The sequence below is a fragment of the Pelodiscus sinensis genome, chromosome 2 (assembly GCF_052426305.1).
Source record: "Pelodiscus sinensis isolate ZL-2025 chromosome 2, ASM5242630v1, whole genome shotgun sequence".
NCBI lineage: Eukaryota > Metazoa > Chordata > Testudines > Trionychidae > Pelodiscus > Pelodiscus sinensis.
Genome location: NC_143053.1, coordinates 225,269,741 through 225,283,884, shown reverse-complemented (window position 1 = coordinate 225,283,884; position 14,144 = coordinate 225,269,741). Strand labels below are relative to the sequence as shown.

Sequence of the window (14,144 nt, the reverse complement as noted above, 5' to 3'; positions counted from 1 at the left end):
GACTGACCAGAAAGTCGACCACAGTGGTTCAACCTGTAGCATGAGATTCATAGACATGAATGCTGGCAGTAAGATATGTGTGCTTTAGCTAGTTGAGATAAGGGCTAGGGATAATAATGGTTAACTGGTAAGCCTCACCTTAATGGGTGAGGCTTACTGGTTCTGGTTAACTGGTGGAGGCTGGAGTAGGTTTCCTCCCCCCCCCCTCACTGCAGGCAGGGATCTGATCCAGCCTGGTGCAGGTGGGGGGCACTCCAAACTGGATGGGGGGGCCCCCGCAGTGGCCCAGCCCCCCCACATCTGTTTAATCAGATAACCAGTTAAACTTAACGTTTAACCGATTAACTAGACCAGTGGTCCCCAACCTTTCAAGTTGCCGGGCGCCAGGGGGCGTGGCCGTACGCCCACCGGGTGCCCGGGGCCGGCGCTCCCCCCGCCAAGCGCCGCGCGCCCGGGGCCGGCGCTCCCCCCGCCAAGCGCCGCGCGCCCGGGGCCGGCGCTCCTCCCGCCAAGCGCCGCGCGCCCGGGGCCGGCGCTCCTCCCGCCAAGCGCCGCGCGCCCGGGGCCGGCGCTCCCCCCGCCAAGCGCCGCGCGCCCGGGGCCGGCGCTCCCCCCGCCAAGCGCCCGGGGCCAGGCCAGCCCCGAGCACCTGGCGGGCGCATGTGTTGGGGACCACGGAACTAGACAAACAGGATTTTACACCCCTAATAAGAATTGGGAATTTTATACTAGTAATGCTTCCTCTTATGGAGCAGGTTTCAGAGATAGCTGTGTTAGTCTGTTTCAGCAAAAACAACAAGGAGCCTAGGGCACCTTAAAGACTAACAATTTGATTATGGCATAAGCTTTCCTGAGTTGCAACTCCCCTCATCAGATGCTTGAAGGGAAAGAGAAAGAAAGATAGTACAGATACAGAGATGGGAGTGTTACATTAGAGCTAATTCAGTTAAGGTGGATGTGGATAAGAAGGTGAGAATACCTCAAGTGGAAAATTACTTATGATAAGGAGTCATTTCCAATTTCTATGCATGCTCTCTATGCATATGATGAAGTGGTTTTTACCTACGAAAGTTTATGCCCAAATACATCTGTTAGTTTATAAAGTGCCACAGGAATTCTCATTGTTTTTGCAGACTAACATGGCTACTTCTGAGACTAGGGTATATATGTAGACAGAATTGGCAACAGGGTTTGTTGCAGGGATTGATTCCTCGGTTTGTGTTTCTGTTGTGTGGTTGGTCGTGAGTATGTGTTTCTGGTTGGGGGGCTGTCAAGGAGTGGCCTGTCTCCCAAGGTCTGTAAGAGTAAGGGATTCTCATCTAGGATAGGTTGTAGATCCTTGATGATGTCTTGGAAAGATTTTAGCTGGTTGCTGTAGGTAATGCCCAGTGGTGTTCTGTTGCTTTCTTTTTTGGGTCTGTCCTGCAGTACGTGACTTTTGGGAACTTGCCTGGCTCTGTCAATCTGTTTCTTCACTTTCCCAGATGGGTATTGTAGTTTTAAAAATGTTTGATAGAGATCCTATAGGTGTTTATCTCTCTGAAGGACTGGAGCAAATTCATTTTTATCGAAGGGCTTGCCTGGAGACAGTGGATTGTGTGATGTATTCTGGATGAAAGCTGGAGGCATGTAGGTTAAGTATAGCAGTCAGTAGGTTTCCAGTAGAGGCAATATTTGTGACCATCACTTATTTGAACCATAGTGTCTAGGAAGTGGATCTCTTGTGTGGAGTGGTCCAGGCTGAGATCAATAGTGGGGTAGAAACTGTTTAAATCCCAGTTGAATTCTTCAAGGACTTCCTTCCCGTGGGTTCAGATGATGTTGTCATCAATGTAGTACTGGGGTGGGCAATAATTTGATGGGGAGCCACTCCCAAGATTTTGGTAAGTGGTCATACTTTTCTATGGAGGAGGTTGTGAGGTCTGGGATGGAGGTTGGGTGCAGAAGAGAGCTTGGGGTAAGAACTGGGGTGCAGGAGAGGGTGTGTTGAGAGATTGAGTAAAGGAGGGGGTTGTGATCTGGGACATAAGCTTAGAAAACAGGGTCTGGGTGAAGGGAATGGGTGCAGAAGAGGATCTGGCCTGAAGGAAGAGGGTGCAGAGTCTGGGAGGGAGCTGTGACCTGGGAGAGGGGGTGCAGAGGTTTTGGGTGGTGACCTGCTGGGGGTGGGGGGGAATGGCCTGGGGCAAGGAGTTGAGGGGAAAGAGGTGCTGAGGTGCAGAGACAAGCTCTGGCGAAGAGGGGCTTACCTAGATGACTCCTAGCCACCAGCCCTGCAGGATCCTGAGACAGGCTCCCTATCTGCAGCAGTTCCAGGCTGCTCAAAATGGCTGGATGTTTCCTGTGGTGCTCTGCTCTGGGTGCCAAGGAAGGCTTTGTGCACTGACCCTGCCTCCTAGCAAAATCTGTCAGCTCCTATTGGCCAGTAATGAAGCTGGGCCCTTGTGTGGCAGGGCTGAAGCCTGAGCCTCATTGCCTGGATCTGAAGAATTTAACTTAATTTCCCAGGGCCTCCTGTGGTATGGGGCCCCAAGCAGTTGCCCTGCTTGCTATTCCTAAGCTGACCCTGCACTCTTCCCCTCCAACCCATTGCATACCTCCCATCCCTAGAGGATAACAATCCCCAGGTTGAGAAACATTGATCTGTGTGAATTGAGCATCCCATGGAAGACCTCTGCATATCATAGAGGGTATGTGTGCCCCTGGTTGTGAACCATTGGTCTGGAACATTAACAGGCCCCTCTGCTAATGGATGTGTGCATCTTAGGTAATTGCAATCATTTTCTTAGAAGCAAGAAGGAAAGCCCAATTTTTACTGAAATGTGAATGAAGCCCTCCTTGAAATCCCTAAAGCCACCACTTAAAAAAAATATTGAAAATGTGTCTGCAGGGGCTTCTTGGCTTCTTTCTATCTTCATTGGGACCCACCTCTACTTTTTTTTCTGGTCTGAATAGAGTATGGACTCTTCAGGACTATCTTAGTGCTGACTGTTCCTTGGCTTCCACTGGAGCCTCATTATAGGAGGCTACAGGAGGTGAAGCTGAGAGGCAGCTAGCAGTTAGTTTATTTTAACAGATCGACAGGGCTCGACAAATAATGTAATCTACTCTCCCGTGGTGAGTAGATTACGACCTGGAAGAGCCGGTGCAGCGCAATCTGCGCGAAACCGCGCAGCTGGCAAACGGGGTTCACTGCCACTTGGCGAGCCCTGAAAATAAAGGTTATTAAAGCAGCTGGTACAGACGCTGCTGGGATCTGAATACTGAAGTATAATAGCTCCCTTCAGCTCACATATTCAGGGCATTGTTTAGAATTGCATTTAACCAAAACCAAACAGGACTTTATACAACAAAGGTTACAGCTATTCGGGCATATCTGCAGAATGTACGAGAAGCGAAAAGTTAAGACCCTGGTATTCAGCATAATGGATGGTCCGAATAGGAGAGGCAGACCCTACAGAGAATGGGTGATATAGTAGATTGGTGCGGAGCTAGTCTACAGAAACTAAGCTGCCACTCACTGGACAGAGAAAGATGGAAGGAAATAGTGAGGGAGGAATCTGACACCAACGTGCATTGAGCCCATAGTTATTGATGATGATGAAGAGGATTCTCAGGTATTGTTGCAAGGTAAGTGTCTTTCTGTAATTGAGAATATACAGAGTTGTTACTTGTAACACACACAGGCTGAGGACAAAGACCCAAGATGTTCTACTGTGGTAGAAGGCTCAGGCCTTAGTAATCAATAGTTGTTCTTCATGATTCAGGCCACTGAAGGCAGAACATAAACAGATCTGGAAACTTATCTCAAAGTGCCAACATTATCTGAAGGCTTTCTTTTTAGTGAATAAAGTCTCAAGGAGGTTGTCTTCACTACATAATTTCATTGTATTTAGTTAGCTGGAGTAGTGATAGTTACTTTCAGATTAGTGTAGGCCAGGACAAATTGTGTTCATCTTTGTCAGCTAAACATAGCATGATGTTGAATGTGCTTTATACCTTATCTACCTCCTTTGCTTTTCCTTACCCCTTCCTACCTCCTTCTCTCAGGGTTTAATCATGATTACCTTACCAGCTGAACACAATTTGTTCTGGATTAACAGAGTGCAAAGCCATGATCCACATTGTATCCGCTAACTTGATTCTCTTCAACAGTATTGAAATACAGAAATGTTTTGTAGTGAGGACAAGCCCAGTCAGGAGATGAGATGTCTAATTGGAGTAATAAGTGGCAGTAAATAAGATGGTTCAGAAAGTAATTTAGATACTACCAAAGTATGTGCTGTGTAAATAGGTCAACTTTTATTTCATGCTTAATTTTCTATTTATAAAAATGTTTTCCTTTTTTCCCCCCCCCAATCACTCTCTCCTGTTTAATTTTAATAAACAGAAATAATTGTAATAGGAGAGACATAACTCAAATGCTCTCAAAACCAATACCACTGTAATATTAGAAAAGCCCTTGGACTTAAAACCTTACAAAAATAAAAGATTTTAATTTGGGAACAATTCAGTTTAAATTTTCCTTCTAACAAAGAAACACTACAAATTCTTTTGTTAATCTGCTTCTGAGTCTGAAGGAGTTGACTCAGACAGTGTTCTTCCAACAACTCCTTAAAATTTCTTGTCAGACCTGTAGTGAAGCAACTCTCAGTTAATGGTCCTCCATAAAATCAAACACAAATCTTGATACAGATGAAGAACATTAGTACTTAAGTTGGGAGGAAAAGAGTACCCAGGCAGTGTTCCCTCTAAGATTTCCCTCCCAGGAGTGGAGTGAGTTTTCATCTTGTGTACCAACATTGACATCATGTGCACTTGTTCAGATGTGCACCACTGTGGCAATCACCAGTTCCTAACAAAATTATATATATATATATATATATATATATATATATATATACACACACACACACACACACACACACACTTAAATTGTTATACAGGAAAAAAAATACTAAACCATGGTGTGAGGGGGTTCACTCACCACCATAGCACCCCCTGCCGTCTGTCCAAGGAATTAGCTCTTTCTGCTGGCAGGGTTCCTTCCCCTCAGGTGGTGTTTCCCCTCTTTCCTTTAGGCTGCGGCATTCTCTTCAGGACACTGCCCTCCGGCAGTGCTCATGTCAGTCTCTGAGCCCCCCTTCGGGGGTTGTTGTTTCTTCAGTGGGCCGTTCTTCAGGCCCTGCAGTCTGGGGGTTTACTTGGCCAGAGCTCCCCTAGCCCTGCCCTCCTTCCAGCTCCTATTCTCCCAGCAGCCAGGCTCTCACTGCTCTCCCTAGGAGCAGCAGCCCATCCTCTTATATAGCTCCCAGCTGGGCCCTAATCAACTAATGCAGCCTCAGCTGGGGCTAGACTCCCAGGCCCTGCTCCAGGCTGGGGTTTGTCCTTAAAGGGCCAGTGCAGGGCAAACGCCCTGTCACACATGGGACAATTAATAAGGCGCATAACCCTGTAGTACAGGAATCAGGGCAGGGGGTGGGAGATGGCGCTTTTTTTATTAAAAAAAAAAAAAGTGCCTGTACTCGGAAAAGTTGTTGAGCTCTGACTGGAGGAGTCGGCACAATGTCTGGAGGTGTTGGTACTGCGTACTAGGCAGTACCATTACAAAAAAAGCACTGGTGGGAAGTATGGGGGGGCCTCAGGTCAGGGGGTGCAGGATTCAGGGCAGGGGGAGTTTAGGATGGGGGACTGAGAGATCAGGGAGGTGGCAGCTTCTTGCTGGGGGTGTGGCTGGAGCTAGGCTGCCCATTCCTCTGGTGGTTCCTTGAAGGGGGTGGGCCCAGGACTGTGTTGCCCAGTCCCTCAGGAAGCTGCTCACTGAGGGGGGGAGGGGAGAACTGAGCTGGGCTGCCTGACCCATGAGTGGCTTTCAGCTCTTCAGGGGAGGAAGGGCTGGGGCTGGGCTGCCCAGCTCCCTCAACCGGTGGATGAGGGGGGAGCTGGGGCTGTGCTGCCTAGCATGGCTAGCTCCTGGGGTAAGGGGGCCAGGGCTGCTGGCTGGTGTTGCAGCTGAGAACACCTGGCTGGTGGTGCAGCTGAGAACCAGGGCATAGGTTTGGGGGCCACAGGGTGGCTCCAGACCTGGCCGCCAGAGCTACTGCTGCCACTTGCCACATGGCTCTGGCCCCTGTTGGGAGAAAGGGCCAGTGGCAAGGCCCTTGGTAGGGGGAGGGAGCCCTGTTGCAAAGGCCCAATGTGGGGGGGGGGAGGGTTAGAGTTGGGGCTGGACCAAGGCTGAACCAGGGCTGGATGTCCCTCTGGCAGCTGCCTGCCCACATGGCAGCTGCCAGAGGGACATCCAGCCCTGACTTGAGCCAGGGTGCCTCCTGCGGGGTAACCCCTAGTCCAGCCCTTCCCCTCCCACATCAGACTTCTGCAGTGGGGCCCTCTTCCTCTGTCCCTGGACCTCGCTGCTGGCCCCTCCCTCCCACATACCACTGGCCTCTGACCCAGGGCTGGATGTCCCTCCAGCAGCTGCCATGTGGGCAGGTGGCTGCCACAGTTAAAATTGAGCAGCATGGCCCCTCTGCTGTCCGGGGAGGGGAAGTGTGCAGGAGCCATGGGGGCTTGAGTGGGGGGAGGAGGGGCACCCAGAAGCTATGGGGGCTCAGGTGGGGGGGGTGGCGCACAGGAGTTTGGGTGAGCCAAGCGACCTCTCAGGGGCTTGGGTCGGGCATGGTGCATGGGAGTTTGGGTGAGCTGTGCAACCTCTCGGGGGCTTGGAATGGGTGGTCGAGGGGGCACGTAGGAGCTGCAGAGGCTCGGGTGGGGGAGAGAGGTGTGAGTGAGGGGCAGAGGGGTGTGTGTGGGAGCTGCAGAGCACCACAGGGGCTTGGGTATGGGGAGGAGGTACGCGTGACGTGTGGTGTCCAGCTAGAGAGGAGGGGTGTGGGAGCCATGCGGCCTTGCTCATTGCAGGGGGTGGGGAGGCAGAGCCATGTGTCCTCCCCACTCCCTGTGAGAAGGAGAGAGAGAGAGAGCCAGGCCAGCCACAATCTTGGTCTGGCCCAACACTCCCTGGTGGCTGGAGGGAGGGAGCTGGGCCAACCTTGGTCTGGTCCAACTCCCCCAGCAACCAGAAGGGAGGGAGCCAGCCCAGCCAGAGCCTCTGTCTGGCCAACCCTCCACCTCTGGTGGCAGGAGGGAGAGAGGTGGTCCAGACTTGGTCCAGCCCAACATCCACTCCCTCCCCCCAATGGATGGAGGGGGAGAGCTGGGCCAGCTGCAGCATTGGTCTGGCCCAAGCCTAGCAGCCAGAGGGAGGGAACCAGGCCAGACACAGCCTTGGTCCAGCCAACCTCTTCCCCCCACCCCAGTGGCCAGAACAGGGAGAATTGGGGCAGGCCAGGATTGCCACGTCTTGGTCTGTCCCTCCCTGGTGGCTGTGGGGAGAGCTGGGGCTGCCTGTCCCTGGAGAGGGGTTGGCGAGTGTCACAAATGGGGCACCACCCCTAGTGTATATTATAAAAATATTCACTTCTGGGCTGAAAATTTTAGCCAGACTTATAGTTTCATGGTATAAACCTTAAAATTTGTTATGAAGACAATGGTTTGTAATGGAAAGTTTGAAAGACTAATTACAGTGTTGCTTTAGTTGTCTTATTTCAGTTTTGTTCTTCTAACAGCTGTTCTGTTATAAGGATCGGTTTGTTCGGTTTTTAATTAGTCCCTGTTGATAGTCATCTTAAAATATAACTTGGAGAATAAATTGTAAAACAAAAAATCTAAAATTTCACAAGACTTTTATTTTACTTCAGCATGTTTTGATAATAAAATCATCTTGGTCTGTTTAGGTTGTAGTCTTTTAGATTTAGGTATTCAGACTCGATACTGATACATTGCCCAAGTGATGCTTCCCATTAAACACAAATTCCTGGTTTATGACATACATGGCAACTTTGTGGATTTCTTAGTAAGCAATAGATATAACTTCATAAAATCCCTCTGATGTGGGTCATTTATATATTCGTAGTAACTTGGTTATGTTTAAAAGATGCACAGTAAATGGTAATATATGTGCAATTGATATAGTATTTTGTTTTATAGTCTCATCATTCAGAAACCTGAGAGAGGTAAAAATGAAATTGAAAGCACAAAGATTTGTCTTATCTTCTACATTGCAACTATATATAAGTATAGTCATGGTAGTTTCAAATTAAAAACAAACTGAACTTCAGAAAATATATTTCTTTAGGCATCCTGAAATTGAGTTTTCAAGAAAGTCCTATAAGCATGGAATTAGTGTAAATAATACTAAGGGAGGAATATGTTCCAAGGTCTGAAATTAAGATATTTATCATAATGTGAAAGAATGATGACTTTCTCGAAGATACATAGATATATTAATTTTTAATTTGTCTTTTTGATCTCTAAACTAGTGTAGAAATTTTACTGGTTAATATTAAGAAAGTGTTTGGAAGTTTTTGCAAATACTAACTTGTAATGCGTGTATGGTAATGAAAGAAATTAAGATGAGAGCTGAATTGGAGTGAATGATTGTTCAGTCATGTGGGTCAGGCTAGCTGCATAGCGTGGTTGTTAGACTGATTGCTCAGATTACATTGCCTCAGGTCCTGCGTTTGGTTGGCTGTCTTCTTAGATCTTAACAAGGTTCTGGGAATTTGTTTCTGACAAAGTTTGCTTTGTGTTATTGCAGGATGCTTCATCTGTAGACATTAGGAAAGCATATCGTAAGCTTTCACTAACTCTACACCCAGATAAGAACAAAGATGAAAATGCAGAAACCCAGTTTAGACAAGTAAGTGACACATACTATCGGAGTGGGTGGGCAGGAATAAGTTCAGAATTTGTCTGACATTACTTATTACTATCATGAATAAATACAGTTTTGATAGCAAAGTAATATTTTGAAATTATTAGTAATTTTCAAACAAGGCAAGATTATTCCTATTTTAGTTGGATTTAGTGTTGGGCAGATATCACATAAATGTTCTGAACAATCTACAGTAACTTAGATTAATATTTGAATATATCTGGTTTACAAGCATTTTAAAATATTTGTATGTATTTCTGTTAACTGGAAAACAAATTTATTATGTTTTTCTATCTGTGTAAAAGCATGCATACCAACTTTTATTAAGGGGGAAAGTATGTTTGCAAGCATACACTTTGCCTTTTAATGTAAGTTGGGAAAGAACTGCTCATCAGTCTTCATTATTAGTCATTTAATGTAGATATCAGTAAAATATGTATCTTAAGTCTTGATCATTTTCTTTTCTGAATCCTGACATTTAATTGAGCAATAGCATGTACCTGTCATTATTCAGCCTTTACCTATTCAATGTACTTCACTAAATGAAGGCTACTTGCAGTGTGGTGGTATAATTCGAGAACCTGTGCACCTTTTGAAGAGATACTATCAACTTAAAAATCACATTCTTGATGGAAATTTTTTACCTATATGAGACAAATATCATGTTAGATTAAAATGATATTTAAGAGGGAAAAATCTATTTTAACTATTTGTTTTGTGCATTGTATTTTCACAATTTCTTAGTCACTTTCTTAATAAAAGCGATGTTTTTATTTTAGTTGGTGGCTATATATGAGGTTTTAAAGGATGAAGAGAGAAGGAAGAAGTGAGTATAGTTTGCATATTTTTAAAGATCTATGATGGATGCGAGTACTATGAAGATTTATGCAAATGCTTAACTTTATGCACTTGTGAATAACCCTATTGACATCATTGACTTACAATGATTATAGTTATGCTCTATTGTGCAAAGGCTTAAACACATGCATATTTTTTATTTAGCAACAATTTAAAATAAATAAGATATATATATATATATATATATATATATATATATATATATATATATATATATATATATATATATAACTGTTTTAGTGAGATAAGATGATTACTCTCTTCAGTTCTGAATGTTTTTTAAAAGTAATTTGAATTGGGAGGGAAATGTTCTGTTAGAACAATCTCTAATAGATTAGTTTTTGTAGTTCTGTGTTTGTGGGTCATGTATGTGGGGATAGAGCAGGGTTAGTTGAGAATTACAACCCACTTTGTGCAGCTGTTAGTTCCTTCTCACTACCTAAGAACTTTCATATGATGCTTAGGTACTCTGTTGGTGAATGTTTCTAGCTTCACATATCTTTCTATTTTTCTTTTAAAAACATAAAATTATGATACTAAATTTATACATTTATAGTAGTCAGATAAGCCTAAGATTTTTTTTAAGTGATAAATAATTTTTCTGGTTTATACTAGTACCACAAAAGTTTAAGTGGTGTTTGTTCTGAGAATACCTGAAAGATAGCTTGAATGGATAGTATCTTATGTTTGGACTGCTTTCCAGAGGACTGTATTGTGCCTGAACATATAATCTGATTTAGGATATCCACTTAACCTGATAATCATTAGTTCAGCTTGGCTAAAGAAAGAGTCATGCTCCTAGCACAGGAGTTTCAGTAAAGTATCTTTAGGTTTACCGATCTCTAAACAGGGATTCTTACAACCTTCTCTTGAAAGCCTTTGGCTTTGTGGAAGTCTTGGCAGGAGTCCATGTCTCATAGTAGAGATTATCTTCTGTTTGGTAATCCTCTATTTTCAACAAGTCATGAAAATGTGTTTAAGGGAGGTTTTTTTAGATTGTGTATGTTTTCTCCTCTGCCTCCCTCTGTGGAATTTCAACTTGGAGTCACAGATCAAGGAGTTACAAAGTTTAACAATGGGTGCATGTGTCAGTATCTATTTTTAAATGGCTCTGACAGTAAGAATTAGCCTAAAATCTTATGTCATCTTGCTTTTGTGGGTTACATAATTTTAAATGTATTTCCTGTTTCACCATAGTTTAATGTTGAAAGTGTTTATCATGAAATTTGTCTTTGGAGTTCCTTAGGAATGTCCTCATATCTTAATACCATGATCTTGCTTTGCTTGCAGTTGTGATTCTGTAGCTTGACAACATTGTATTTATTTATCTAAACTGCTTTAGAAATTGATACTGTTAAATGTTGTAGCTGTTTCATATGGAATTTTTATTTCATCTTAAGGGTGCTTTGTATCAGTTAAGCTTAAGTTGATTCATTGCTAACAGTTTTTTCATATAGATATTTTTGTTTCCTAGAGAATGACTAGCCATTGTAGAGGCAAAAAGGTGGTGTTCACTTAAAAAGAGATTTCTTGCAATGGTGTGCACTTTTCAGCATAAGTTCTAGTTGTTTAGTCTCTTCTTTAGGAATCCTTTACTGAGTTGAAAAACTGAACTGACAGATACATACATAAGTAGAGGAGTATTCATCCCCCCCTTAAGGCACAACCAACACATAGGTAACTAGCTTATCTTGCTGAAAGTATCAACTAATCATGCTGTGAGTCATTCCTAGGGACATGCCTGAGGCCAGATGTCCCCCTTGCAGGCTTAAAGATCTGGGGGAGTGAGAGGAAAAGGATAATGGCCCCTCTTAGGGTTTTCTTACTCCATTGATGGGTTGGGGGATGCATTTCATAGGCTGGTGGACTGACCAGTGGTACTTAGGTAAGCCATTGTCCCTTGCAGCGTTCCCTCTATTTTTTTAATCCATGTGTGGAATACATTTTATGTGCACTGATGCATGTGTGGATGTGCACCACCAGTAGAAACAAATATTGCTTGCAGTAGGTACTCTGCTAATCAGCTGGGCCACATTCAAATTTCTCCTTGCCTCCCAGGCGCTCAGCTTACTGTAAGCACTGGCCTTGTATGCTTAGGAGAGTATAGGTAAGATCTGTCCCTCCAAGGCTATGTCTAGATTGCAAGCCTCTTTCGAAAGAGCCTCTTTCGAAAGAGAGCGTCTAGACTGCACGGAGAAATTTCGAAAAAGCGGCTTGCTTTTTCGAAAGAAAGCATCCAGTGAGTCTGGATGCTCTCTTTCGAAGAAGCCCTATTTACATTGAAGAACGCCTTCTTTCGAAAGAGGAACTTTCGAAAGAAGGCGTTCTTCCTCGTAAATTGAGGTTTACCGCCATCGAAAGAAAAGCCGCGTTCTTTCGAATTAATTTCGAAAGAACGCGGCTTGAGTCTGGACGCAGGGGAAGTTTTTTCGGGAAAAGGCTACTTTTCCCGAAAAAACCCCTGAGTCTGGACACAGCCCAAGTGATCCCTCTCCCTTTTCAGTTCCCCCATCCAAGCCCTACAATTAGCATTGGAAGAGTTTATGTGTGTGAGTGGGTTTTTGGTTGATTGTTTTTTTGTCTGCTGTGGGCATTATGCTGGTTATATTTTGGGGAATTTTCCCTCCAACATCGGCAAGTTGTCTGTAGGCACCATGGATTATTTTACTTCCCCACATCCGATCACACTTGGTCCAATAGGTGTCAGAATTTAGCAGATAGCAGGTGACCTTGTTGGTGGTACTTGTGCCATAGGAAATCTGGATCACTGATTAAACCAAAAGCAATAGTGCATGTTATGGGAAGCTAGCCCCTAAAGTAGCTGGGTAAAGCTGGTACAGCAAGACCAATCCCCTTTTCTCAACCCTTTAAACTTGAAGCCGCATAGAAGGGGTAGGTGGTCAGGTCCCAGCAATGGTCTAGGACCAGGTATGGGTGACAGTTGTTGGCAGCCCTAAAGCAGATGGAAACAAAGAAGCAAAGGTGACCTCTATTGTATGAGTCACTGCAAGGTAGTTCCAAGACGAGTTAAGTTAATGAAGTTGCTACCTAATTAAACCACACTCCTTTCATCTTTTCTTTTTCCTGCATATCTAGGACTATGATTGAGTGTACAGAAAAAATAGTTACACTTTTACGGAACAAATCAGTGGAGCAACACCTTTTAGCAGGATTTATTTAAAAAGGAATCTTTCACTTTAAACACATAAAGCTAGGCATAATTTATATTTTTATTCTCTGTCATTTTGGAGTATAAACATGCCTTACAGAATTACAATTTACTAGTGGTAATATTTTATAAGAACAGTAAATAAAAACCTATTTGTCTTATCCAGAAAGGCCCACTCTACCAGTAGAGTATACTACTTCAGCTATTAATACTTCATATTTTCCTTTTTGATTTTAATAGTAGTTTAAATATGTATGTAATATGCATTAAAATATTTACTGTATGTATAAGCTGTATGCCCAGTGGTACAGTGCACAGAGCCCTTGATGTAAATTAATCCCTGTGAAAGTGTTATGTCCTAGATTGGATCTTGCATAGGCTTCCTGTGCTGGACGGAATTTCACCCAATAAGATTTATGTTGGGTAAAATTACAAGCTAAACTCATTGATAATCATTACTTCAATTTTAATTTGTGAAGCAAATGTATGCAATTTTGAACAGATTTTTTTCCATTACCTATATTTAAGTAAATGTCTTCATAAATTTAAATATTTGTGTTTTTAACTAACTTTTGGTTTATAAAGTCCACTTTCTGTAACATCGTGATTTCCATTATTGCAAATATTCATGTGTGAATCAAAATTAAAAAGCATCCTTGTAACATTTAATGAATATACATTAGCACTTCTTTTTGTAATCGTATGGCTTTATATGTAGCATATGGAAAGTATAAAGAATTCTTGACTATATGTGTATTACATGTTGCCATTGATAGTTTATGGAAAACTGCTGCTTTTTCTAAGATTTAGATTTTAAATTTATAAGATCTCATTACTTCATACTTGTTTATTGTCCCTTTTAAAATCTACATTAGGTCTCTGAAGTAATGTGTGAAATGTGAAGTTTTGTGGGCTTTATAAAAATGTAAACATTTTATTATATGTTTGTAAAATAGCTTAATTATATTGTAATTTTGAACATAGCTACGTAGATTAATTGATTTTCTTGCACTATAATAAAATCTAAAGTTCTAAAACGTATAACTTGAATGTTATAGGTAGGAGAAATTATGAATTTTCATAACTGGTTCTTAATGGTGGTACTAAATTTTAAATTCATGTTTTTTATAAAAGTTTTACTGTCATTATGAAGTTTATTTTCTTGTGCTGTGATTCAATTACTTCCTAATATTTATTTTCCGCTATTAGTTGACGTTTATTTCAAAGCACACACAACTGCTGGGCACTCTCATTTGCCTTATACCAGTTGCTTTATGCGTGCTTGTATACATTTGAGGGCAGTGGAAAATAGGGTGGCTAGATCAGATGAAATTGTGCAGG

The 14,144-nt window shown here is 43.1% G+C and overlaps 1 protein-coding gene across 2 annotated transcripts in view; it reads left to right on the top strand.

The window, feature by feature from the left end:
- DNAJC1 (DnaJ heat shock protein family (Hsp40) member C1) overlaps positions 1-14,144 on the top strand; it is a 255,874-nt gene that overhangs the window by 81,834 nt on the left and 159,896 nt on the right. For both annotated transcript variants that reach the window (XM_075922502.2, XM_075922503.2), the window contains exons 2-3: positions 8,660-8,761; positions 9,556-9,602. In XM_075922502.2, coding sequence (XP_075778617.2) covers positions 8,660-8,761; positions 9,556-9,602 — 149 coding nt within the window. The remainder of the gene's footprint in view (positions 1-8,659; positions 8,762-9,555; positions 9,603-14,144) is intronic.